Below are 27,237 nucleotides of genomic sequence, written 5' to 3'. Positions count from 1 at the left end.
TTGAGTGGATATGATACAGTAATAATGTCACATGTGTGTACAGATCATTCTGCATACTGTGTGTATGGAACATTGGCCAAAAGCTGGCAATACATGTAGCTGTATGCTGTGCTAAACGATGCAAACCAGGCAGTATGGCGTTGCTGTACTTCGGAATGAGACTCAACGATTACACCAAAGCCACCTTCAGGTCTGTTCCAAGGGTGGCAAGCACGGGTATATACAATAAATCAACCACTGAAGGGGGCATGCCTATCAAATTAGAAGGTTTTTCTTAGGTATGAGTATGGGTTCTATAACACTGTGGATATGTGCATGAAGAAAGTAGAAATCAAATAAGAGGGAAACTAGAGTATTCACAAACCTACTACTGTAAAAGTAAAACCCAAAAAAAGAGGAGAAAACGGAGGGTCGTGGCAAACTCGGCCATTGGAGTGAGCGAAATAAAAATTGTTCAATTATACTGTAAGAAAAATACTTCATAACAGCAAATGGCCAGATAACAGCACATGGCCAGATGCAGCAGGCTGCAGGCAGGAGATGAAAGCCAATGCTTTCAAGAATTGCGGTAAGACAGCCCAGCTGCCATCCTGGATGTATGCCGCTCTTCAGAAAATTCAAGATTATACAGGCACAGGCACATGGACTATTCCTCCAGCTGGGATGCTTTCATCTCACCTTGGTGGTAGCAGACACAGAATCGTTCTTTGGACATTACTGTGAACGAATCACCACACGGTGACCAGCTAAGACGTTGTGCTGGGAACGGTACTGTGTGAAGTACAGGACAGCGGTGCAGTGGCAGAAGGGCAAACACAAACACAAACACCACCACATACATACACACACATACACAAACACACACACACACACACACACACACATACAAACACACACACACACACACACACACACACAAACACATACAAACACACAAACACATACAAGCACACACAGGACACGGCACAGTCAAAACCAGGAGGTTAAGCATCACTAATTATTATTTCCTTTTCCAACTTGCCCCTGGATTTCCGATTCATAACAAAGTGGGGTGCAAAAGAGCTCCAGATATATCTGTACAGATGTACAGATGTACAAATGTAGTACAAATGTAGTACAAATGTAGTGTGAATCATGCAAACACCATACAGTACTGCCAGGCGCCGAAGAACGGAGCACACGCCGAAGAACGGAGCACACGCCGACACCGATATACACACGGTGACTCAATGGTATACCGGTATTATAAAGACTGTATACTGAGTGTATAGTATTACTGTAGTACATGAAAAGAAGAACGGCCTAAGCTACGAGGCTGACCCCTCAGTTCTTCGGCACCCGGCAGTACTGGTGATGCATAATCTTTCTTATTCCCAGGGCAGCAAGAGACTTTTAAATACTATGGATAAGAAGTCCCAGTACATGCGTGTCCGCAAAGAATCGGTCGGCTTGAAATGTGTGTAGTCCTGAGGTCGAGAATGTTGGTGATAGATGGACAATGAGTTGAGTTGTAATTTATGTACTTCAAGTACTCAGAGTAGTGCCTTGCTATGCACGCTTCAGTGTTGTCTTGCTTTGGTTCGTCTTTATTCAAAAGAGTACTTCGAAGCATATTGAAACCAAGCAGTAGTAAAGGATTTTACTACTCCGTGATTGAAACTTGAAACAGTACCAAGACTGCACTCTGTCGTATGCTGTGCCTGGAGCAAGCCAGGCGCAGGCCAGGCAAAGCAGCAGCTGCATGTACATGCATGAATACAGCTAACTGTACCGAGCAGTGAATGGAGCCAATACACAGCCGCCAGGACATGTCTGCTTTCGCAGCATTGCATTACAGGCAGAATGAAGTCAAATGCAGGGCATGCAATTGCGCACTATGTACTCACGGTCTGTTGGGATGCTGGTGCTTGTACAGCCAGCCGGTGACCAGATATACACATGGCTAGTGCCACTACACACGGCCAGTTCAGTGGTGACTGGTGACCATTCTAGACCTACAGCAGAAAACAATGAACGACGACGATGACGACACAACACTCTCAGCATAAATGTCCTAATAAAACTCATTTCAAGGGAGATAGAATTCTACTCTGGAGAAAGGATACAGTGTTACATCGATGGGATCATGCACTGTGGCTTACATGCACCTGCCAATCCACTTTAAAATAATGTTACAACCTACAGCACTGCAAGTAGCAGTGGACAACACCGTTACGGAGTAGGATGATGGTGGCTATATGGACTACCAGGATGCCTACAAGCTAAAAGCCATTGCAGAATGTGTATGCACTATGTATGCATGCTAGGTATTGCTAGGTATTGCTAGGTATTGCTAGGTATTGATGCCAGGCATATATGTAGGACTCAGTGAGCAGTCACGTCTCGATGACCGATCACGCTCCCCGTGACCAATCAAACAGTCACAAATCCCCGAAGAGCAGTCATAAAGTCACACACCAGTTTGAATCCCGATGACCAGTCACAAACAGCCGCGACTTTCTCTGTGAACGGTCACAGGATCCACGTCAAAATATTACGACTCAACTGTGGCATTCACGCGTTCAGCATACTTTTTTCCTTCACAGGTTTCAGAAGTGAGCAAGAAAGATTTCGATCAACTCTCGATCTCCGCGTAGTTTACTTGTAGCTCGAGTCTGGTGTGTGTGGGCTCCTCTCCAAAACGAAGGGTGGTCGAAAATCTTGCAGGCTTCAGATAGAATCTCTTTTGAGAGGACGTTCTGGCTAGTAGGTTGTGCTATTCATCATATTTGAAGAACAAACTTCGTCGTTCAGAAAAGCTATTTCGGAATATTTTCAGTCATGTAATTTTTGCATGCCGATCTTGCTAGAGCAGAGACTGACTTCAACTGATCCAGCATGCAAGCAGCACTCGATTTGTGTTTTTGGAGAGGATGGGTGACAAGATTACGGAGTCAGAAGTGGACATCGTCGACGATGCAGAGACGAAAATATAATGAAGATGGAAATGAAAATATGTTCATTTCCAAGAGGGTACTGAGTACATCAAGCACCTTCGTGTGTGTAGCTCTGTCTTTCTTGTGGAAGACTCCACAGAAAAACAATGTCCAGCTTGTTGAAACTGAAACTGCCTCTCAGTTGAAGTCGTTCAGGAAGACATCTATTCAAGACATCATTGATCCATTCTCAAGAACCATCGTAAGAAATTAAATCAAGTCATGTTTATCGATAAGAATGGCGAACTAGACCAGAGAAGTGTGAGTGTCTTGTTTTGACTGCAGGAAACTGTATTTCAATATTGTGGCTCAACGTAGTGCTTACGCAGTTTACTGCTTCGAACACATCTTCATTTCTACTCCCAAAATAACTCTGTAAAATAAATTTATTGATGCAACATTATGCACCATGGTCTTTCTCGTTGTGCTGCTATAACGTGTATAAGTACATGCATACGAGTACTGTGTACCGTTTACTGTCTCCTTGTCAGTGTCTTTGGGCGATTCTCCACACCTTCATTTGTCTTCCAATTATTAATTTTATAGAAATATTCACTCACTTCAACTTCTTTTGATTGCTGGTGCGAATGTAGCCTGCGATGCCTGCTTGTTAGTGAGAGTGCACCAGACATGTATCGATGTGTATGTCTGACGAGATGTTCTTGAACTGGCATGCTGCTTTGCTTAGATAAGGTTTAGAATTGGGTGCTCAATGGCCTGGAGGAATTAATCATGTTTGCGATCAGTATCACCAAGAGTACGGTTCTTCCGTCTACGCATCTCTTCTTGGCTTGTGGATTGGTTGAAAAGAGATAAAAATAATACAGAAGCACTTGTGTCCAAGTGTCGTCATGGAAACAAGTTCTACCTCCGTAACTTTGTCCGCAAGGTCACGTGAATCTAGCTGGTAGTCCCGCTGCCTATTTGTGTGTGTGTGTGTGTGTGTGTGTGTGTGTGTGTGTGTGACTCTACAGGAGTCGGTTAGGAATTTTGTAGCTCTCATCGTTTGATTAGTTTTTGTTAGTTTTCAGTTCTCAGGGACGGCTCTGGGCTTCCAGGGTCGTCCCTGGGACAGTTCCCAGTAGAAGTCCACAGCGGAAAGTCAGCAGAGCAGATTACAGGACGAACTTCGGGTGTCGTCACTCTGACTCTGTTTTCCGCTGTTGGACCCATCGCGAGGCCTTGCAAGCCCGCGAATGGAGCCATCTACCGCACGCAGTAGGAGACGAAAGGAGTTTACCCTGAGCGTTGGGACGTGGAATGTCCGCTCGTTGCTGGAAAGTGAAGGACCCGTCCAAACAGCATCCACTCGACATCAAGTGGCTGACGACAAGAAAATTTATCGGATAATTCAAATTTTCAAACGTCTTGGATTGGAAATAGTTTGTCTTCAAGAGACCTACTGGCTGGATAAGAACGTTTACAACATCGACGGAGCAGTGCTAATTTCGTCTGGAAGACCTTCACCTGGCGAGGGAGAGTCGTGTCGAAGGGGTGAAGGTGTTGCGATTCTGTTGCTGGGAAATGCAGCTCGCGCGTGGCGTGACGGCGGTTGTCAATACGACGCCCGCAGCTCTCGGATTGTGTCAGCGCGATTGAAGTTTGATATTCATGGGTGTTCACCGGTATGGTATACTGTCATCTCCGCATATGCTCCGACGTTCGCCAGCAAGCGAATTGCCAAGGAACAGTTCTTTGCGGACTTGCAAGCGACTTTGCCACGGATGGGCACAGAAAAGTTTATTCTGTTGGGTGACTTCAACGCCAGAGTTGGATCCCGTACGCATGCTGACGCTGATGAGTGGTCACGTGTACGGGGCCCACATGGAGTGGGTGAGATGAACTCTGCAGGACGTGAGCTGTTGGATTTTCTTGCAACTATTCAGGCGATGGTGTGTAACACATGGTTCTGCAAGACAGAGGATAGGAAGTGGACCTGGCAACATCCAAGGTCAAAGAGATTTCATTGTATTGATTTTGTCATCACGTCACAAGCTGACTACCACCAATGTATTGATGCTCAAGTTATAAGAAGTGCGGAATGTGGGAGCGATCACAACCTGGTGGCTGCGCGTTTTGTAGTAGGCCGTCTGCAGCGCCGCTCGCGTTGTGTGCAAACGAAGAAATGTAAGCGGTTTGATGTTGCACGTTTGAAGGATGTCCACAGCACTGACTCATCTGGAAACATCACACGAGTTGCTGATGTCTATCGTGAATGCCTCACAAACAGTCTGCAACAGCCGAATGAACATACCACCGTTGAATGCAAATGGTCGAGGTTGCGCACCGCGGTCACCGAGTCTGCAGAGGAGACCCTCGGTTTTCAGAAACGTCGTCAACCAGATTGGTTTACTGAGAGCAAAGATACCCTCGAACCCTTGTTGAATGAAAGGAATCAGCGATATCAAGAATGGATTTCAAGTGGCAGGTCTGATGACACGTGGAACAGGTTCAAGGCTGCCAGGAGTAAGGCAAGAGCTGCTGTCCGCTCTGCCAAGAACTCCTGGTTCACCAACAAAGCCAAATCTCTTGATGGTGCACGGTTTAGTTCCTCACGGGTGTGGGCATGTGTTAAGGATATGCAGGCTGCCAAGCAGGGATTACGCCCTGTGTCTACTACCGCTATTAGGGATGCAAATGGCAACATCTGCAAATCTGTGGAGGAACAAGGTGGACGATGGTACCAACATTTCGATGGCGTACTCAACATCCCTAGCACATTTGATCCATGTGCCATTGACGAAATAGACCAGCAGCCTATCAACCAGAACATCGCTGGCAAGCCGGATGCAGCAGAGGTGGCGCGAGCTATTCGACAACTCAGCAACGGCAAGGCCGCTGGCGCCTCAGCTATCCTGCCTGAGTTGGTCAAAGCGGGTGGTGAGAGTTTCATGGAGGCACTGTTGGATCTGTTGCACCATGTCTGGGATGACGAGGCTGTTCCGCAGGAATGGGTAGACTGCAACCTTGTGCCAATCCCAAAGAAAGGTAACCTCTCATTGTGTGATAATTGGCGTGGCATATCACTCCTGGATGTTGTTGGGAAAGTTGCTGCTCGAGTACTTCAGTCCAGATTACAGATTATTGCGGAGAATATTCTACCCGACTCCCAGTGCGGCTTTCGTAAGGGTCGATCTTGCACAGACATGGTGTTTGCAGTTCGCCAAGTCCTGGAGAAGTTGTACGAACATCGCTGCCCGGGATACGTTGTCTTTGTTGATTTACGTAAGGCGTACGACTCAGTAAACCGTGAATGCATGTGGCTGATTCTCGCGAAGGCAGGGGTCCCTAGTAACATCGTAAACATCATCAAGTCGTTTCACACCTCCATGTCGGCTACTCTCTCCATCGGGTCAACACCCATCCAACCCATTGCAGTGAAGAGTGGTTTGCGGCAGGGCTGTTGTATGGCACCAGTCTTATTCAACATATTCATGTGGGCTGTTTTCCAGAGATGGTCCAGAGTGGTCGAGCATGTGCCTGGTATCGGCGTCCCGTTGGCATTCAATCCTGGGGGCTCGCTTTATTTCAAGAGAAAGCGTACTGACGATCAGACTACCATCAACGACTGCCAGTTCGCTGACGACTCTGCACTGTTTGCCACTACCCGTACTGCTGCTGCTCTTGCTCTGGATATGTTCATCGATGTCTCGTCTGCATTTGGTCTGACCGTCAATCTGGACAAGACCAAATTTATGGCGGTTGGCTATGGTATCACGGATGATGACCGACTTCCTCTTCCTGTGAAGAATGGCACATTGGAATGTGTGCGTGAGTTCCGATACCTGGGTGCTGTTATCCATGATTCTGGCCGATCTCACAAAGATGTATCGACCCGTGTTTCATCTGCCTCCCGTGCTTTTGGAGCGCTCCGTCATGCTGTCTTCAATGACCACAATCTCTCTCTGCGCACCAAGCGTCTGGTTTTCGAGGCCTGTGTTCTGTCCTTACTGCTCTATTGTGCGGAGACGTGGGTACCGCTGCAAAGTGATGTGCAACGGATCACGACCTTCTACTACCGGTCGCTTCTTTCCATCATGAGTGTTGCACAGCGGGATGTGTGGGACTTGAAGATAGCCAAGGACACCATTCTGAAAACATGGAATGCAGCAAACCCACTGGATATCCCCGACCGCCTCATGCAGAGAAGACTGGAATGGCTTGGGCACGTGGTACGCATGCCTGAGGAGCGGATGCCGCGGATGTTGTTGTTTGGCACATTGCTGCCACCACGCCCAGCGTGTGGCCCGCGGAAACGATGGCGAGACGCAATTAGGGTCGACCTGCGACGAATAAACATCGCCGACGAGTCATGGTTTGACACAGCGCAGGAACGATCTGAGTGGCGGCAAGCTTATCGAGCAATACAACCAGCTCAGAAACCGGCTCGGGAGATAGTCTGCGAGGTGTGCCGGCGTGCATTTGCTCGGCAGCAAGATATCGCCCGCCACAAGTGCATCATGGAACGGCGTAAACCAGTCCAGCAGCAAGCCAACAGCCGCCAGTGCTCCCAGTGTCACCGATGGTTTCGGAGTGCGGGTGGCATTGCAGTCCATCGCTGTGTCCAGTCCAATTCTGCCCCGAATGTTGCCAATGCCACAAGCTCTTCACCTGTACGCCTATGTATTCGGAAACCGTGCTGTACCGCTCACTGTCCCATTTGTGAACGCTGCTGTAAGTCGATCCGGGGCTTTGCTATCCACAACTGCAACCGATCCACCAGGCGCCCAACTGCTGATGAAAGGGACAAGTTCCAATTGCAATGTCAGAATTGCCGGAGGCGTTTCAAAAGGCGAAACGACTTATCCCGTCACCAACGCTCATGTCTCCTCTCGTCTCCGTCTCGCTCAACGAGAAACACGTGACCTACATGGCAGTGTATACCAGGACCAGGACCAGGTGTGTGTGTGTGTGTGTGAGTAGGTGTGCGCGCGCATGTGTGAGTGTGTGTGTGTGTGCATGCGTGAGAAAGAGAGTGTGTGTGTGAGAGAGAGAGAATGTGTGTGTGTGAGATTTAGAGAATGTGTGTGTGTGTGGATGTGTGTGTGTGTGTGTGTGTGTATGTGTGTGTGTGTCTCAAACTCTCTCTTCTACTCTCCCCCTGTCTCGGGGGCGGCGTGGCCAAGCATTTGGCAGCTGTACACCAGGCCAGGTGTGTGTGTGTGTGTGTGTGTGTGTGTGTGTGTGTGTGTGTGTGTGTGTGTGGATGTGTGTGTGTCTCAAACTCTCTCTTCTACTCTCCCCCTGTCTCGGGGGCGGTGTGGCTAAGCATTTGGCAGCTGTACACCAGGCCAGGTGTGTGTGTGTGTGATATTGAGAATGAATGACATATGTGCGTGTGTGTGTGAGAGAGAGAGATTTAGAGAATGTGTGTGTGTGTGTGTGTGCGTGCGCGCGTGTGTGAGTGTATGTGAGAAAAGGGAGAGAGTGTGGGTGTATGTGTGTGTAATGGTGTGGGCATGTGTCGTCCCCAGCTCTATTATTATGTCATTCACGCTGGAACTGCTGCTGCATAGCCCCAAGTCTGAAGACTTGGCAACTTCACGCCTGCACCTGACTCTTGCACTATAATACCCGTCGCCTATGATACCTGTCAGAATTTCCCACCTTGCTCCCCCTTATGTTCAGGCTGCCCGTTTAGGAGCCATCAGTTGCCTGACGATCGTAGTAATACGTGAAACTCAGAGTTGTGACAAAGCCTCTAATCTCTCTTGTAATACAGAAATACCTATATTCTGCCTGTGACTACTCACAGAGAAAGAGTGGTCACAACTGTACATTCCGCATGTAACTGTTCGCATGGAATTATAGTGGTCACAACTGTATTCTGTGGCCGGTCATAGGGAATTATAGTTTCCACAAAAAATCCTGCAGTACGAAGCACCCTGCGAGCAGTCACGAACTGTGTACTTTACACATGTACATGTATGGTGATTTGTGACTGGTCATGGGGCATTGTGACTGGTAAACTAATTTGTGACTGGTCATGGGGGGTTTGTGACTGTTTGACTGGTCACGGGGACCGTGATTGGTCACGGGGCCTTGACTGGTCACTGAGTCCTACATATATACCACTGTCATACTGTAACTCACAGCGAACAGGTGATGTTTGCATCAGCAATGCCACTAGTGTCAGCCTCAGCATATCCCAAATCCACACGGTGTTAGGCTGGTTGTCTGCAACACAATACAGCAAATACAGTGCACAACAATCACACAATACAGCAAATACAGTGCACAACAATCACACAATACAGCAAATACAGTGCACAACAATCACACAATACAGCAAATACAGTGCACAACAATCACACAATACAGCAAATACAGTGCACAACAATCACACAATACAGCAAATACAGCGCACAACAATCACACAACACAGCAAATACAGTGCACAACAATCACACAATACAGCAAATACAGTGCACAACAATCACACAACACAGCAAATACAGTGCACAATAATCACACAATACAGCAAATACAGTGCACAACAATCATAAGAGCAAATTTTAAAAGAAAGTTGGTTGCTCGGAATGTTTGAGCTAGCACTTTGCCCAGTGACATGAGGTAACGACTGACTCATGACTGGCATTCATAGCACATGACTGGCATTATTCATATCACATGACTGGCATTATTCATAGCACATGACTGGCATTATTCATAGCACATGACTGGCATTATTCATAGCACATGAAACGCCCATCCAACCTTCGACTTGGCAAACCTTGTGCTCGTACACATCCATGGGCGACATTGACTTACACTGTCTGGTATTCACCGAGGTGTTTGTTGCGGAAACGGAACGTCTCGTAAGTTTCTATCACTGGTGGTGTTTGGGCCGGGAGAGTCGTACTCTGTTCTATCATGGGTTGTCGGAGTTGTCGGATGATTGCCCTGCGGCATGAAACTCGGAGGAACAACCAACCTGAACGGCCTCCGCTGAGTCGGCTATGTTCTAAGCTATGTTCATGACATTGAGCACTCTTTGCAGCTCAAGGCGTCAATCGATTTGAGTACATGTACCATAAATGTGATTCTTTCCAGGTGCGAACTTCCTCGGCCTAATCAGTCAAGTACCAAGTCAAGTCGATGGGTAAAGCACTAACTGAAATGTTGCGAGCAACCAACGTTCTTATCACTACAGCCGGGGTTACGACCACTAACTTGCAACACCAACTTACTCTGTATAATGAGTCGGCATAATTCAGTACAAGGCTGATTTTGCAGACAACACTGTGCATATCCCACTAATAGTACGCCATGTTAGCCTGGCAGTGGATGTGTAAGTGTTTTGACAGGTGTACACCATTTCGCAAACAAACACAATGATTACTCAGTGTTGCTACGCCTAGCTAGAAGCTACACGTGCACACAGTACGAATGGCCAAGCAGCAGGAGAGAAAGAGATACACAGCGCTTACCATTGCGTGTAGCAAGGTAGACAGAGTCCACACTAAACTTTGCAAGGCCCACACCAAGACGTGGGTTGGGCTTCTCTGGGTCGGGCTTCACCTCCAGCAAACGAACACGACCAGTGAAGATGTCATCTAACACACGGACACATCATGAGGAGGCAGGATTAGTTTCACACGCTGATGAGATCTTTCATCAGGTGCTTACGCTCTACTGCAGTGCACCAATCAAACTCCAGCTACCGCCACATCGCTATGGACACCGTAATGGGTGTACAGTATGCACCACACTCATTGTATATAGTCAAACTTTACTATGCCAACTCCGAGGGACAGAAAAATATCTGTCCTTTGCAGCCGAGCTACTCTACATGTACTGGTATACAGCCAGACCTAGCATAATCGCACACATCCGTTTTTCAGAAAAATATCCGGATAGGCGAGGGAACCGGATAATCGAATACACATTTGTATTGTATGCATGACATAAGCTGTAAATCGGTAACCAACGACCATTGCGTGTAGCAAGGTAGACAGAGTCCACACTAAACTTTGCAAGGCCCACACCAAGACGTGGGTTGGGCTTCTCTGGGTCGGGCTTCACCTCCAGCAAACGAACACGACCAGTGAAGATGTCATCTAACACACGGACACATCATGAGGAGGCAGGATTAGTTTCACACGCTGATGAGATCTTTCATCAGGTGCTTACGCTCTACTGCAGTGCACCAATCAAACTCCAGCTACCGCCACATCGCTATGGACACCGTAATGGGTGTACAGTATGCACCACACTCATTGTATATAGTCAAACTTTACTATGCCAACTCCGAGGGACAGAAAAATATCTGTCCTTTGCAGCCGAGCTACTCTACATGTACTGGTATACAGCCAGACCTAGCATAATCGCACACATCCGTTTTTCAGAAAAATATCCGGATAGGCGAGGGAACCGGATAATCGAATACACATTTGTATTGTATGCATGACATAAGCTGTAAATCGGTAACCAACGATTTTCTTCCGGATGGCGAGGGATCCGGATAAATGAGGACCGGATAAGCGAGGTCTGACTGTATCCAAAGTCAAAGTCAGAGTCCTCAAAATAGTACTTCTATCTCATAGTACCGTACTGGTAATATATGTTGCCGCAGTGAGGCCATGAAGCGTACATTGGCACATGTTTGCCGCACGCAGGGCGTTACATGCAAAGTCGCACAGGAGCCGTTACACAGGTTTCTATATTGCCGCAGTCCTTTTTTTGCTATTGCCGCATCACTTTTTTGCTATTGCCGCATCATTTTTTTTGCTTTTGCCGCATCATTTTTCCTTTTCAAAAAAAAAAGATCGCCGCACCCCGCCGGACGCGCGTTACGAACTCAACGAAAATTTGTCGCACTAGCCTGTTAGCGCGTTACGCCGCACCCCCCTTTGTTACGCGTTACGCGGCCACATATATTGCCAGTACGGTATGTTACAGCCAGAGCACTTTATTATACTGAGCTGGTTCACTGTATTGCACATACACATATACATACAAGCAGTCCCGGAGAGTGACACTACAAGTGTCACATACACATATACATACAAGCAGTCCCGGAGAGTGACACTACAAGTGTCACATACACAGCCGTAGCAGTGTACAGCTACAATAAAACCTGCTCTAACCGGACGCCCTTGGTTCAGCGGAAACTGTCCTGATATGACAGGATCCCGCTAGATCCAGGGATGCACGTTAGATCCACAGGACTTTGGTGCATGAAAATGTGTCCGGTCAATACAGGATGCCGCTTGGTACAGGGTCCGGCAAACACAGGACTTCTACTGTACATGTCTTTGCAAATCGGCCGCGTGTGTCTGACGCGTAGATCTATGGAGCACAACTTCAACCACCACCAACGCTGGGTTTAACCAACATCAACTACCGGTAGGTTACTCAGAATCCGCAGCTGTCTGCCATAGATCATTTTAAGGATAAACTTGATGAAATCAAGCATACATGTCTCAGGGATGAACATTTTATAGAAAAGGTCTTATTCTCTATGCACTGGCAGACCAACAGCAATGTCAGTTCTGAAGCACTTATCGATGCCTGACAAAAACCTCTCACAAGAGTTCCTTTCCATTCAGTACACCGGAACTTACATCTGCTTTGCTGGCGATGAATGCGCTGACGCTCTTGAAGTGTTGATGTCATATCGATAGGTGCTTGGGGTCCATCAATTACCACTTCCTGATAGACAACCTGTGAGAAAACATCACCGGTATTCATGTCAAGCACAGACACCAACTAGTGAGCAATGTGCCATGAACAGTGGTATGGATTAATTCAAACCAATGAAAAATGAAGAGGCACACTGTTTATCCATAAACACATTGAGTGAGATAGGAAAGGAAAAAACCTCAGAGAGCATACACAAGGAGCCTGCCTGTGGCTGCACTTACTGTTGTGCTTTTCTTGGGTGAGAACGATGTTGGATGGTCAAACTCCATGCTAGGTTTCCAGGTCAGGTGATTAAGCAGCCTTACCTAGCCATGGGGAAAGGTGGAAAACAAAATGGCCAGTGCATTGTGAACAGCATGCAGCACACGTATATGTACTATCAGGTGTACATACACCCCAGTGTGTGCAACTACACGGCAGTTTCTTGTACAGCTATGTATGTACTATGTATGTACTATGTATGTACTATGTATGTACTATGTATGTACTATGTATGTACTATGTATGTACTGTGTATGTACTATGTATGTACTATGTATGTACTATGTACGTAGTATGTACTGAAGTATATTTGCAGGCTACATCTGTTCAGCACGGCAACTTGAAATCAATGAAATGGGAACTGAAGTTGACACAAGAATAGAAATATCCAAAATCCTACATGCAGGTTAGCCTGGGTAACACCATTTTAACATCAACACACTCTGCCTCACTCCGATAGTACAGATGCCTGGCATGTATCAAAATAATAATTATACTTGAATGCGTCGTGAACAAACCAACTCGGAACTCAATCAAATCTCGCTCAAATTCAACGATCCAAATATCCAGATCCGTTCTAGAAAACTCCCTGAGAAAACTCCTGTCTGCTGTCCCTGCTGCTGTCACGGGTAGGTAGCAGTAGTCTGTGAAGCGCTGCGAGCAACGCTTCTCGAGATAAACTGCTCTTAACGCTTCTCGAGATAAACTGCTCTTTAGATGAGCCGCAATTGTGGCAACTTCAAAGGTGCGCAGTGCGACTTGAATTATAAGAATTTTGAGACTTTTCGTGGCGCTGATTTACTCAAACTTGCACGGGTTCAACTTGAGATATTCTCACAAGTACACATCAAATTCGGAACTCAGCGACCGAGGAAAATGAAATGGCTGGAGCAGGCCACAATTGGACGCATTTGGAGCATTTTTCAGACAGCCACTGTTCTCTAGCGCTGAAGGTACAGTATCCTGGATATCACGGTCAACCTCATTCTCTTCCTCTCGCAGAGACCTATCCAGGAAGCCCACAATTGTGAAGACTGAGGCTGCGTTTACACGACAAAGCACGGCCAGTTTTCCGTTTTCAGTCCCGCATTTCTTTTTTCGTTTTCGTGCGTTTACATGACCAAAGCTGATCCGAGGTTGTCTCGGTTTGTATCGTTTTCGCGCGTCTACACGGGAGCAAAGGATCCGCCAAAGTTCGTCATGTGCCAAGTGTTGTCGTGGAAGCACCAATCACACTCAAGTTATAGTTGAAAACAGACCACACGACCACACTCATCACATGACGAAAATTGTAAAAACAATTGTTTTGATTGTCGGATCCGTGTAAACGACCGAAAACGAAACAAACGTGACGGAAAATGAGGCCAGTACACCGTTTCGACTGTTTATACACCTAAATTTATCCGGCAGAACACTTCCGTTTTCAAATTCTTCCACCTTGGCCAGCGTTTTGGTTTTCTTCCGTTTTGGTGTACAACTTTTACGTTTTGCTCCGCGTACCGTGTAAATGAACCATGCATCCGAAAGGATTTTTGTTGCGTTTTCACCCCCAGCGTTGTCGTGTAAACGCAGCCTGAGGGAGCAGAGCTGAAGCCCTGATTCAAATAACCTGTCACAGCTAGCACTAGCACCGCCACCATCAGCACTCAGAGGAAACTAACCTTTTGATCGTAGCAACCAATGGCACAGAACTGTCCAGAAGAGGACCAAGACACGCTCTTAATAGCCAGCGCATTATCATACGCTGAATAGGTGCCGAGACACCGACCGTCCGGTGAGTAGAGTAGAATCTTGAACTGAACAGCCCACAGCAGACCAGGGGAGCGGTAGAGCAACGCACAAAGAATAAGTATACAGAATACAAGCGGCGCATAATTTCGAGGGCAGAAGCACATGGGTTCCTATCAAGGCAATGCACATGAAACAACACGCCATTAGGTATCGCTAGAGTGTGTACTCCCAAGGAGGGGTCAATCCAAGAAGTTTTGTCTGGAGCAATTCATGATGAGCATATCCCTCAGGCCACATTTGCAACACAAAAATCGGCCGCGTTTTCACGAGTATCCACAGCAAACGAGCGGTCCCGCAAATAACTGTTACAAAATGTAGCCCCGAAAACCCCCCGCACATAGTGCATTTTTTCGAAACACAACCCAAAAAGAACACCAAGAAGACATCCAAATCATATATCTTGTCCACTTGTGCAAATTCAGCCCCCCCCCCCCCCCCTCCCTCCCTCCTTCTTCCCCCCCCCCCTCTCTCTCTCTCTCTCTCTCTCTCTCTCTCTCTCTCTCTCTCTCTCTTGTGCGTGAGGAGATTTCACTCAGCGGATAGAACTATTCACTATTGGCCCCGAATTCCCCATTCTATACGTTTCTGTCTGTCTGCCTGTCTATAAGAGGAAAGTCACTGCATCATTGTACAGGGGGTGATGTATGCGTAGTCACTTAGTCACTTAGTCACTTAGTGCTGAAGGAATCTTAGATATCCACTGGTCGAACTTGAGTTACATAGACTTACATTGACTGGTGAATCCCACACAGCCAATAGGGATCCGTCAGGAGACCATGCTAGCCCACTTGAGTCACGCGTGTCCACGGCAAAGTGCTATACCAGCAACAGGTGTGAGCATGCATGCACACATACACGGACAGTGATACACACACGCACACGCACAAAACACAAAAACACATACACACAAAACACACACACACACATACACACACACACAAAACACACACAAAAGAAACAACATTGGACCTGAGAACTAAAACTCAACTGCTTTGAGGAGGGAAATAGAATACTAAGAATAGGGTCGATTTTATATTGAGAAAGTTCCCTCTACTTCCTCTACTTCCTCACCTTTTGCTGTTTTTTCTTTTTTTGTTTTATTCAAAAGCCAGGCCCCTTCAATGGCCTTTTCAATTTTGTTTTTTGGCAGTCAAGGCCACTCGACTCAAGTCTTTTTTTTGCTGTTTGGGAGTAAAGGTCGTGATTGTGGAAGCAGCGGAGGTAGCTGGGAAGGTGAGGCAAAGATGCCCCAGGGAAATCCACAAGGTGCTCTCTTGATACTGCCATCTAAATCAGATCACATGTATCGTAAATCAAAAAGATTACTATGTAGTGTATCAAATGAAACAGAAGTGGTCAGCATGAGACGAGGGAACTTTATAAATTTTCTGGTAGCTTCGAATATCAACTGTGTCACTTCACGTAAAGTCTACCCCAGTGTATCAAGGAACCTAAGTAAGGGATTGCAGACAATCTTTCCCAATTATTGGGAAAGAGTTTGTCACCTGGAAAAAGGCAGCAGTACATTCCTTATAGTCTTATGGTGCATGGTGCATCTCGCGACGGCACAATGACGAACGTCGCAAATCACATCGTGTAAATCGTCCCGTGTATTACACGTGTTTATTGGTGATTCCTGGTTAGCTGCTGGGTTCTCCCTACTTGAAGATGTTGCCACCGCAAAGTCTGGGGGTGGTGGGGAGCGGCTGTTGTTGGCAAGTGTGTCCGTATTAGTTTCGCTCTTACAGCGTCGTAAGTGCCTGAACGTCGGAGTACTGATGGTAGACGTTGCTGGCAAGGTCGCGAAGTCTGGAATTTTGTCTGCGTCCTGGTGTAAACCGTGTTTTGATCCTTTGAGGGAGACGATAGATACATTGGATCCGTTGAGGGAGACGATAGATACATTGGATCCGTTGAGGGAGACGATAGATACATTGGATCCGTTGAGGGAGACGATAGATACATTGGATCCGTTGAGGGAGACGATAGATACATTGGATCCGTTGAGGGAGACGATAGATACATTGGATCCGTTGAGGGAGACGATAGATACATTGGATCCGTTGAGGGAGACGATAGATACATTGGATCCGTTGAGGGAGACGATAGATACATTGGATCCGTTGAGGGAGACGATAGATACATTGGATCCGTTGAGGGAGACGATAGATACATTGGATCCGTTGAGGGAGACGATAGATACATTGGATCCGTTGAGGGAGACGATAGATACATTGGATCCGTTGAGGGAGACGATAGATACATTGGATCCGTTGAGGGAGACGATAGATACATTGGATCCGTTGAGGGAGACGATAGATACATTGGATCCGTTGAGGGAGACGATAGATACATTGGATCCGTTGAGGGAGACGATAGATACATTGGATCCGTTGAGGGAGACGATAGATACATTGGATCCGTTGAGGGAGACGATAGATACATTGGATCCGTTGAGGGAGACGATAGATACATTGGATCCGTTGAGGGAGACGATAGATACATTGCGAAGTACGATCTTTTCGAAAATCAGCGAAGAAGAAAGCTTCGCAGACAAACCTGGCGCCTAGTCGATGCATGGCTGGGGACAATAACATAGCTTGCTGGTACATCAGTTAGTGCATAAGCGATGATACAGCGACGATTTGGCTCGGATTGTGACGTATGTTTCGTCCCTCCTGGACTCGTCAGTCAATCATGAACGTCTTCAGGTGGAGCTTGATGTAGTAGGATGTAGACTCCACTGCAGCATCATAATTTAGAAGAGAAATGCCCTGGCAAAATGGCGGTAAATACACGCATACATACGCAAAGCTCTCTCAACTACAATGTTTGGCAGAACGTTGTAGCTTAGAGAGCGCTGCGGGGCAGGCGTGTATTTACCGCCATTTCGCCAGATGTATTTTAACAATGTCTTCTCTGTTAAGAGTAGAGCTCACATGCTCTCTTCCATTAATACTGCAATAATTCAACTCATTTCACAATATTACGACGTTTCGGCAAATTGCCTTCATCATCTCTCCTCTTAAATGCTTGTTACTATTGTAATAAAGCATGGTTACCATGGTTACCGCACAGTTAGTACTCTTCATTGCCATATTAAAACTGATGTCTGCGTTCAAAAAAGCCCCTGTGCAGCACTTGTGTGCATACGTGCGTGCGCGAAGCAAGGGGTCCGCGGAAACCTTCATTGTGCCACACAGGCTGTACCATTAGTGTGCAATCATGGCCTTTCTTCTTGACAAGCAAAGCTGAGGTTTTTCGATCTTCAAATCGCCATAGTGTCATAGTCCTTGTCATGACTCAAAATCAGCTGAAAGCCAGCCTGAAACTTTGCAGGAGGAATGAAAATGCCATGCTGAATCGATTGATACCTTTTCGGAAAAGTTTCCTAGAAAAATAAAAAATAAAAAATGATAATAATCGACGTGGAGACAACAATTTTATAATAGCAATAAAGAGAACAAATTCTGCAGTCATCGCCACACTACAACAAAGTCATGAAAGTTTACCAGAATTAATTTTCTTGTCACATTCATCAGTGGAAAGTCGTTTTCCTTACAGCGCTTTTAGTATTATAAAATTGTTGTCTCCACGTCGATTATTTGCATATTTTAAACGGAGATACTCTAGGAGTCAGGTTGAAATCCTGAATGATGCTCTGCGCAAACGCTACTTGGCTAGAAACATTTCACATAATATTATCTTTTTGAAGCGCTGTAAGGAAAATGACTTTCCACTGATGAATGTGACAAGAAAATTAATTCTGGTAAACTTTCATGACTTCGTTGTAGTGTGGCGATGACTGCAGAATTTGTTCTCTTTATTGCTGTTAAAAAATGATAATGAAAAATTTAGCCTGCACTGAATAGACCGAGTGCACAATGATTTAAAGTGTGTACAAAGTGTGTACACACTTTACACACTGAGGAAAAATTTGAAAAAAATCCGTGGTTACCATGGACATTTGCCGCTGTGCGGGAGATTTGAGAGATTTAATCCACTCGATGAAAATCAGCTCGAGGCCTCGCTTTTCCGCTGAAGATTATAATCACCCGCGGGTTCCACTGGATTTCTTTGAGTTTCCTTGTTTTTTTATTGCGTTATGAAGTGGAGCGACACTCTAGAGGCTGTGCTGATTCAGCTCTGGCCCAGGAGCGGGGCTGACAGACTGCCAGAAGCGAATGGTGACAAAAATATTGCTCGCGTGAGTGAGATTTTTGTCATTGTGCGTATGCAGTGTGGCCGTGATGAAAAGCAGAAAAAATTATTCCCGGTTTATAATCTGAGGATTGTTCCCTCAATGTGACCGGCCCCTAAAAGCTTCAATCTTGTCCAGAAAATTTGTACGGATGACATCAAAATGAGAGCGGGCACACAGTCTGCATGTACGTACAATTTAGTATTGCCATCTTCTAGTGGAGCTTATAGCTAACTGTTACCTTGCATAGCTGCCAGACATTGCAATCAAATACACTGACGTAGTCCTTACAGTCACGGCGCTCAGCAAGGGCAAGATAGCGGCCATCCTTAGAGAAGTCCATAACTAATGGGAAGACAGGAACAAAAAATGAGAGAGATAGGAAAAATGTGACACAGTACGCGTGCGCGCGCGCGTGTGTGTGAGAGACTGTGTGTGTGTGTGTGTGTGTGTGTGTGTGTGTGTGTGTGTGTGTGTGTGTGTGTGTGTGTGTGTGTGTGTGTGTGTGTGTGTGTGTGTGTGTGTGTGTGTGTGTGTGGTGTGTGTGTGTGTGTGTGTGTGTGTGTGTGTGTGTGTGTGTGTGTGTGTGTGTGTGTGGTGTGTGTGTGTGTGGTGTGTGTGTGTGTGGTGTGGTGTGTGGTGTGTGGTGTGTGTGTGTGTGTGTGTGTGTGTGTGTGTGTGTGTGTGTGTGTGTGTGTGTGTGTGTGTACCTGCAGTTGGACCCCGGGACGGATACCTTGATGCCGTCAATCCTTTTTCTGCACCTTGTCCTCACCCACTTACTGAGGTGTGGTGAGCCCATAAGTGGGATCATTTCAAGTCCACCCTAGTTTGGGGATTTCAGGGGGTGTCGGCCGTTGGGTGGTTCAATGGCCAATTGTTTTAACTGTTTTAAGTCTCTCTCCCCTCTCCCGGGGAGACCCACGTGACCAGTTTTGGCAGTGAGCAAGTACAAGTAAGTACAAGTGTACAAGTGTGTGTGTGTGTGTGTGTGTGTGTGTGTGTGTGTGTGTGTGTGTGTGTGTGTGTGTGTGTGAAATACCGGTACATCAAGTAGTTGTGGACGAATACGAATATCTTGGCGCACCTGCCAAGGAGAACAGGTTGAAGCTGGCAGAGTGTGTGGTGAGGTTGATGCTAAACAAAACGGTGGAACAAGTACATATGTTCCTGAAGCTCATTGAACACAGCCAGCCTGATGTAGCTGATCACGTTGCCAATACCATGGCGAAGCGACTCAGTGCAACTGCCAGTGGGAAACCGACCATCCGACGAAGCCAATGGCGGCAGATCATGAGTCGACACTTGGCTCGTCCTCCGTGTCCAGAACAACAATGTGGCGCCATAAGAAAACGCTATTCACAAGCGGCAAGTGAGGCAGGGGGGTTGCAGGAACCAGTGCCAAATATACATGTAGATTCGTTGAACGAACAGCTGATAGACACGGAAGCCCCTGAAAGAAAGGAAGCACAAGAGACGTTCCGTTTGACAGTATTCTCCGACCAGACAACCTACCCATTGGATGAGCGTGGTTCAAATGCCATACACAAAGTGGGATAGGGTTGTTTGCTCACAAATCATCGATTGTCCGAATTTGGAGTATAACCCATATCAAGTCCTTTACGAGGAACTGAATGTGAGGTGGACTTTATTAGCAGATTACTGGACTGAAGCTATTGGCTGCTGCAGCCAGCAGAGCAAGTACCGGCACAGCCAGTACCAGCACAAAGAGCACCAGCACTATAGAAAGGCATGATTGCCAAGTGATATCAATGTGCTGCTTTGTGAGCATCGTCTAGTACCCTACTCTGGTTTGGGTACGTTGCATGTACGGCATTGTACGCGCCCAGAGTGGATACCCCGGGAAGTTATCTTCAGAGAACTGAACTGTTGCACACTCAAACACGCCATGGTCCCAAGAAGAGCTGGCGAGATGTCACTGTTGATGACCTGCATACCGCGGACATTCCAGTACAGCAGTGGTAAGCCATCACACATGATCAACCAGACTGGCGACGGACAATCTTCAGTGCAACATGCTGCGGATCTAGATGATAGCACTCTGCCCGATTCGTCTGCGTCATCATCGTCTCGTCGTTCCCTGTCACGGTTCCAGATCGGCACACATGTTGATGTATAAGATCACCGCACCAAGCATTGGCGTCGCACTGGTGTGATAGTTGGAATCGGCACGCACCGAGATTACCATGTCTGGTGGCCCAGTCGCACTGGTGTAATAGTTGGAATTGGCACGCACCGAGATTACCATGTCCGGTGGCCCAGTGGTGGTGTATACTGGCGCAATCATCGATTTCTGCGTCCTCGACTCTCCCCAGTTCCTCTTCTATGTACTGCTTCACCGCAGGTACCGGATGAGGCCGCTCCCGTTGTACCTCCGCCTCGCCGTAGCAAGCGGAACAAAAACGCTCCGTCCCGTTTGAACATTTCTTCGACTCGTGGACAGTCGTATGATCCCTAAATTGCCTTGAAGCTCGTAGTTTGCTTCAACTTGTTATTTCAACACATACACAGTCTTGATTGCGTCTGTGTGAACATTGCTTGTTTCGTTTTCTTGCGTTTTTGTGTTTGTGCTCACATGCAATGGCACTTATGTATTATTGGTTGTTGTTGGATCATGCTGGCACTTATGTATTATAGGTTGTTGTTAGATCATACTGGCTCAATTATCTCAGTATAATCTCCAAGGGACGTGTGATGTACTTATTTATGGTGATGTGCACAGATTTATGGAATGTACACGATATCATGGCCTATACCAGCAGTTCCGATGTAGCTCCCATCAACCGTGTCCTCTCAATTGCAGTGTCCGGAGTTGCAAAATCTCTAGCAGACAAGGGGTTAATCCTCAACCCGCAGAAAACCCAGGTTCTGGGCATCTCTGCTGGAAGGCGGAACAGCCTAGAGCTTGCAGTTACATGTCGTGGCACTCCTCTGGCTCAAACCAGCACAGCCAAATACCTTGGTATTTATCTGGACGAGCGCTTGAGCTGGGCAGGTCAAGTAGCTGCTGTAGTAAAGAAGGTGTCCTACAAACTCCGAGTCTTGCGCCACATCAGAGCAGACATCACCCGTGCGCAGTCTCTCCTTTACTATACAGCTCTTATCCTACCTGACCTACTCTACGCCTCGAACGCCTATTCCGCCAGCCTTTCAGCAAGCCTCAAACAGATCCTCATCAGACTGGATAAGCGCTGCATCCGCTGTATCACAACCCAGCCCTCACGTGCCCACACTGTGCAGTTGTATGCCCAACTGGGCATCTGTCCGGCTGATGAGCGGGCGGATTGCAAGTTGCAGCTTCTCATACACCGTATTCTTCACGGCAATGTCAGTTTGCTGCTCAAATCACGCCTGGAATACAGTTCGCTGCCCTGTGCCACCAGACGTCAGGATGCCTGCAATCTGCCCCTTCCCAACATCCGCAGTACTTCGGCATCTCACAGACCAGTATTTGCTGCTGCTAAGTTGTGGAATCTCCCCCCCCCCCCCCCCCCCCCTTTGAAGTCCTGCCCTACCACATGCCGATTCAAGCGTATATTGAAAGTTTACTTTCATGGCTAATGCTAGGATGTTCCCTATCCCGAGAGATCTCTAGGCTCACTGTTTTCTTTACTCCACTTATCCAGGTTATCCTATCTTTTATCCGTTTGGGCATGATTGTCCGTTTGATTTGAAATGCATTACATAAAACAAATACAAAATACATGTACATGTACTTCGGGATCTCACAGCCTCGTATTCCCCTCTAGTTGTCCTGCCCTGCCATATCTCATTCTCACGTACATTGAAAGTATATTTTCATGATCAATGTTAAGAATGATGATCCTTACCCTGAGAGATTCCTAGACTCACTGTTTTCTTCACTCCCCTTATCCAGGTTATCTAATCTTGTTCTCTTTTCTCCCTTTCCATCGTCATCATAACATTGGGCATGAGTGCCCGTTTGACTTGCGATGTAAAACGAGAGAGCTTGGAAGCTCAGGGCCCTACGCTATGCTTTTTTGCCTAGCTAGCTCATCATGCATGTTATTAGAACTGATGGAAATGGTTTTTTTCCATTGATTGGCTACATCAAACTTTCTCTTTGCATTCGAGGGTAATACGACACCGTCTACCACCTTGATGACCTAGGCAAAAAAAGCATAGATTTTATGAATTTTTCACTTCTCCTATTTTTTCTCAAGACATAACCTGGGATTCGAACCCACACTATCGCCCTGCATGCATCCCCCGATACACTACGCATACATACTCATTCTTCCAAGTTGCTTCACGTTATGATGTTGCATTTGAAAGCCCTATTTGAATATTGCGGCCAGCTGTTTGTGGCCAGCTGTCTTTGATGGTACGGTACTGGACAGGTACGGGATAGCGCCAGGCATGCCGATGGCACAAACAAACAAACAAACAAACACCGAATTAAAGCTGTGTGGACCCTGGCTAGCACCAGGCGTTACTGAAGTAACGTCTTTTGCATAGCTACGGGAATAAAAACAAATACAATACGCACGTCACACATGCATATTCTACCATATACCCAGCTCATATTGACCCCCACTGAAAACCTCGGCTACGCCTTGGTTTTTATAGCAGTGTTTATATTCCCATAAACACTACGACATCGGTGTTTATTCTATACGTATACGCACGTGCCTGCGTTCCCGCATATGCACAAACACTCTCCTGTTCAGAGTTGTTCTCTTCCTATCGTGTCGACAATGGTCGTTCTTCTTCTTTCTGTTTCCCAATATCAATGTCGTGTCTCTTATAGAATTTATAGAAAAGAAAAAGGACCAAGGACCTATAAGTTATGCTATAATGTCCACTAACACCACCAGCTACTAAACAATCAGCTCATGCAATAACATTGCACGGCACTGACCGACGGTACTGGCGTTCTACAACTAACTGGCTATCTGCTCTAGCACATCTTGGATGCGCACTCCAACAGCCTTCCAATTTGGAAGGTTCTAAGTTTTAGAAATAACATGCGGACGGGAAGGTGAGTGCAACCAAGATAAGCACGAGCTGAAAGTCTCCCTCCTCGTGTTATTTCTATAACTTAGAACCTTCCAAGTTGGAAGGCTGTTGGAGTGCGCATCCAAGATGTGCTAGAGCAGTTAGCCAGTTAGTTGTAGAACGCCAGTACCGTTGGTCAGTGTCGGGCAATGTTATTGCATGAGCTGATTGTTTAGTAGCTGGTGGTGTTAGTGGACATTATAGCGTAATTTGTAGTTCCCTGGTCCTTTATCCTTGGCTCTCCATCCGAGTCCACTCCCATTGAATCTGTGAATATAATACTGTATGTCCGCACCTTTAAAGCCATGGCGGTATATTCGATTATAAAGCCAGTCTCAGATATAAAGCCATGGGCTTCATAAATAAAATGACATTTGAAGTATGTTTTGTAAAAATGAAGGAATAAGTACTTTGTAACAAACTTACAGCCCAGCAGGAACGGTGAACAAGTGGATTTAGATTGAAATTGTTCTGTGGACTGACTTTTATGGCATGGCGTAGTGGGTGAGTTATTTATCTAAAATATCTAGGAAAGCAGCAGTATTTCGAATATAAGGCCATGGCTTTAAAGGCGCTGACATACAGTAATACTTACCAACATAACCGAGAACTTCAAATTTCAAGGATTAGTCGGGGATGCGAACTGCCTGAAAAGAGAAAAAAATGCCAGACCCACCAGGACTCGAACCCAGGACCTTACTTGTCATGAGCAATGCTCCAACCATCTGAGCTACGGGACCAGACCGAACCTAGAAGGCACTGGCAAGTTTTTTCACTCCAAAGGCAGCTCACAGCACGTGCCACACATACTGATGGCATTTGGGTCTTTTCACTCCCCCAGGGGACCAACCACGGTCAGTTTCTGGAACGTACAAGGTTCAGTCTGGTCCCAGGAAAAATCAAATTTGTGAGTTTTGCATAAAACGCTAGTTTTTTTTCTAAACCGGGAAGAAGTGAGAAACAACCGGTGAAAATTTGAACCCAAAATTCCAAGGCAATCTAGAGTTATAGTTGATCGAAGATTGGGAAATGGAGGCCAAAACAGTCACAGAAGTAAATGCAAGATGTATGTGGACGGTGTGGTTTCCGTCCAGCACTGCACTGTCTCGTGCGTACATGCGCGCAGTGCGCATGCATGTCGTGCGTGCCTACTTGCACAACTAACACGTTTTCACCATCACTGCTTCTACAGTATGTGCACAGTTCACTCGAATTTGTTCGTCCACCACCAGGAAATCGCCGTGGGCTGGTTTTTGTGATCATTTCCCTTAACCGCGATAAAGCGCGAGCCTAAATGTTCTAGAATCCTCTTGTTTTAGACTAATTCAAGGCCGCTGAACACGAAAATCGGGTGTTCCTCGCGGGGCCGAGTACGCATTTGGTCGAAATTAGTATCTCGGGATGCCTCTGCGCAAAGTGCGGCAGTCATTTTTGTTCAACCAAGGCATGCGTGGCATCAATGGAAAGGTAATGACCTCAGCTACCTAAAAATAGCATCAACAGGGGAGTACTGGCCACGGGATCAGATAGAAGCTGACTCGAAGTCAGGCCAAAAAGAGCTGTCATCCGGGCCCTATCTAAAATGTACAGGCGAGTTGTGACTGCATATTGGGCCTGACCTGGGCTGGAACTGACCTCCCCACCCATAGCTCAGATGGTTAGCGCATTGCTCATGACAGCAAGGTCCCAGGTTCGAGTCCTGGTGGGCCTGGCATTTTTTTTCTCTTTTCAGGCAGTTCACTTCCTCGACTGATCCTTTGAAATATACTTTCTTCAGTATAACTGACACAGCAGCAGCAGCAGCAGCAGCAGCAGCAGCATGTGTACAAGACTCAAATGTTACACATGATAACTGGAGTGGACATTATACTACTTACAGCCCTTTGGGTACTTGATGTAGGATATAGACTTATCAAGCAAGGACCATACAACCACACGTAACTGCGCACAAGAACGAAGAAAGAAAACAGAAGAGAAAACAGCACAAGAGCTTACATTTAGCCTAACATCAGTACAGCAATGGCTTCTGCCATTTTCAAATGAGGGAGGTAAGCACAGTCATCTTCCATTAGCCGAAGAGCAGTGCATAGCAGATCAACTGCACATGATTTCCAAGTTTCTCATGCAGATGCAGTCACAACTTACTGTGCAGGAAGAAGAAATGAATAGCCAAAACATTGATATTGGCTTGGAATGATGCTTTGCCAGGCCGCTGAGAAACGATAAGTGGTGGCAAGAGTTCATAACCCCACGACAATGCAACTCTACGCATGCGGTCTGGCGGGGTGCGCTGCCCACATTACGTAGCAACGAACTGTGTCATTTTGCCATTGCATCATTATTGATATGCGACGGTTTCCTGCTTACACTGCTGCCTGCTGTCCCCCAGGTCAGTGATTCCGTTGATCAACATGTTGGGAAAGGCAAAAGATCAATGGCCAACCTGCAACTCATCTTGTCTACATGGCAGCGGTGCTAGCATGTGACAACATAGTTTGCAAATGGCTGATTCATCAACGCAAACAATGCGTCATTCCCTTCCCCACGATGGAAAACGTCAAGAAGTTGAATTTCACAAACTTGCACCAAAGGTCAGTACATCATAGGAAGGAAACAGACAGGATGGGAGTAACACACGGTCACACGGTCATCACCAGCAACACACATTGAAGTCGAGCGTTGTCAGGATGTGGCGCGAGTTAGGTGCCCAGCGAACAGCGATCACACCTGCCCATCCCTCATCAATCTTGCATGCCCACTCTGGCTGCTCAAGTGACCAAACCTGCCAGGGAATTGTAGAAAATACCGTGCGCAAACAACAACAACAACAACAACAACAACAACAACAACAACAACAACAACAACAACAACAGCAGCAACAACAGCAACAGCAACAGCAACAGCAACAACAGCAACAACAGCAACAGCAGCAACAGCAGCAACAACAGCAACAGCAGCAACAGCAGCAGCAGCAGCAGCAACAACAACAACAACAACAACAACAACAACAACAACAACAACAACAACAACAACAACAACAACAACAATCTCTTATTGGCCACTGGTTATCGTGAGAATAACGATTTGAAACAACACACACACACAAACACACACACACATAAAAAATAAAAAAAATAAAAAAAGGTGTTTAGAGTCAGCTTGCTGAGCACATGGAGCGAAGGCTGACTGCATTCCATTTAGGATTGGTGAAGAAAAGTGTTGGGCATACTAGACCTATCCCCGGACCTATCCCCGGTACCATTACATACAGTACTGTTGGGCGCCGAAGAACTGAGGTGTCAGGGTTCTAGCCTAGCCCGTTCT

General features: G+C 46.6%; 1 protein-coding gene across 1 annotated transcript in view; it reads right to left on the bottom strand.

The window, feature by feature from the left end:
* Nucleotides 1–27,237, bottom strand: part of LOC135826654 (WD repeat-containing protein WRAP73-like) — a 50,212-nt gene continuing 22,975 nt past the window's right edge. The window contains exons 4-15 of the mRNA XM_065339284.1: nt 26,579–26,695; nt 25,791–25,854; nt 19,115–19,218; nt 15,402–15,488; nt 14,543–14,677; nt 12,842–12,925; nt 12,542–12,641; nt 10,768–11,035; nt 10,406–10,545; nt 9,069–9,152; nt 1,887–1,994; nt 1–771 (exon numbers count right to left, since the gene is read on the bottom strand). Of these exons, the coding sequence (XP_065195356.1) occupies nt 647–771; nt 1,887–1,994; nt 9,069–9,152; nt 10,406–10,545; nt 10,768–11,035; nt 12,542–12,641; nt 12,842–12,925; nt 14,543–14,677; nt 15,402–15,488; nt 19,115–19,218; nt 25,791–25,854; nt 26,579–26,695 (1,416 nt within the window). The 3' untranslated portion in view covers nt 1–646. The remainder of the gene's footprint in view (nt 772–1,886; nt 1,995–9,068; nt 9,153–10,405; nt 10,546–10,767; nt 11,036–12,541; nt 12,642–12,841; nt 12,926–14,542; nt 14,678–15,401; nt 15,489–19,114; nt 19,219–25,790; nt 25,855–26,578; nt 26,696–27,237) is intronic.

Source organism: Sycon ciliatum, chromosome 1 (assembly GCF_964019385.1).
Source record: "Sycon ciliatum chromosome 1, ocSycCili1.1, whole genome shotgun sequence".
NCBI classification, from domain to species: domain Eukaryota; kingdom Metazoa; phylum Porifera; class Calcarea; order Leucosolenida; family Sycettidae; genus Sycon; species Sycon ciliatum.
The sequence above is the reverse complement of the archived record's forward strand: the minus strand, read 5'-3'. Positions and strand labels throughout refer to the sequence as shown.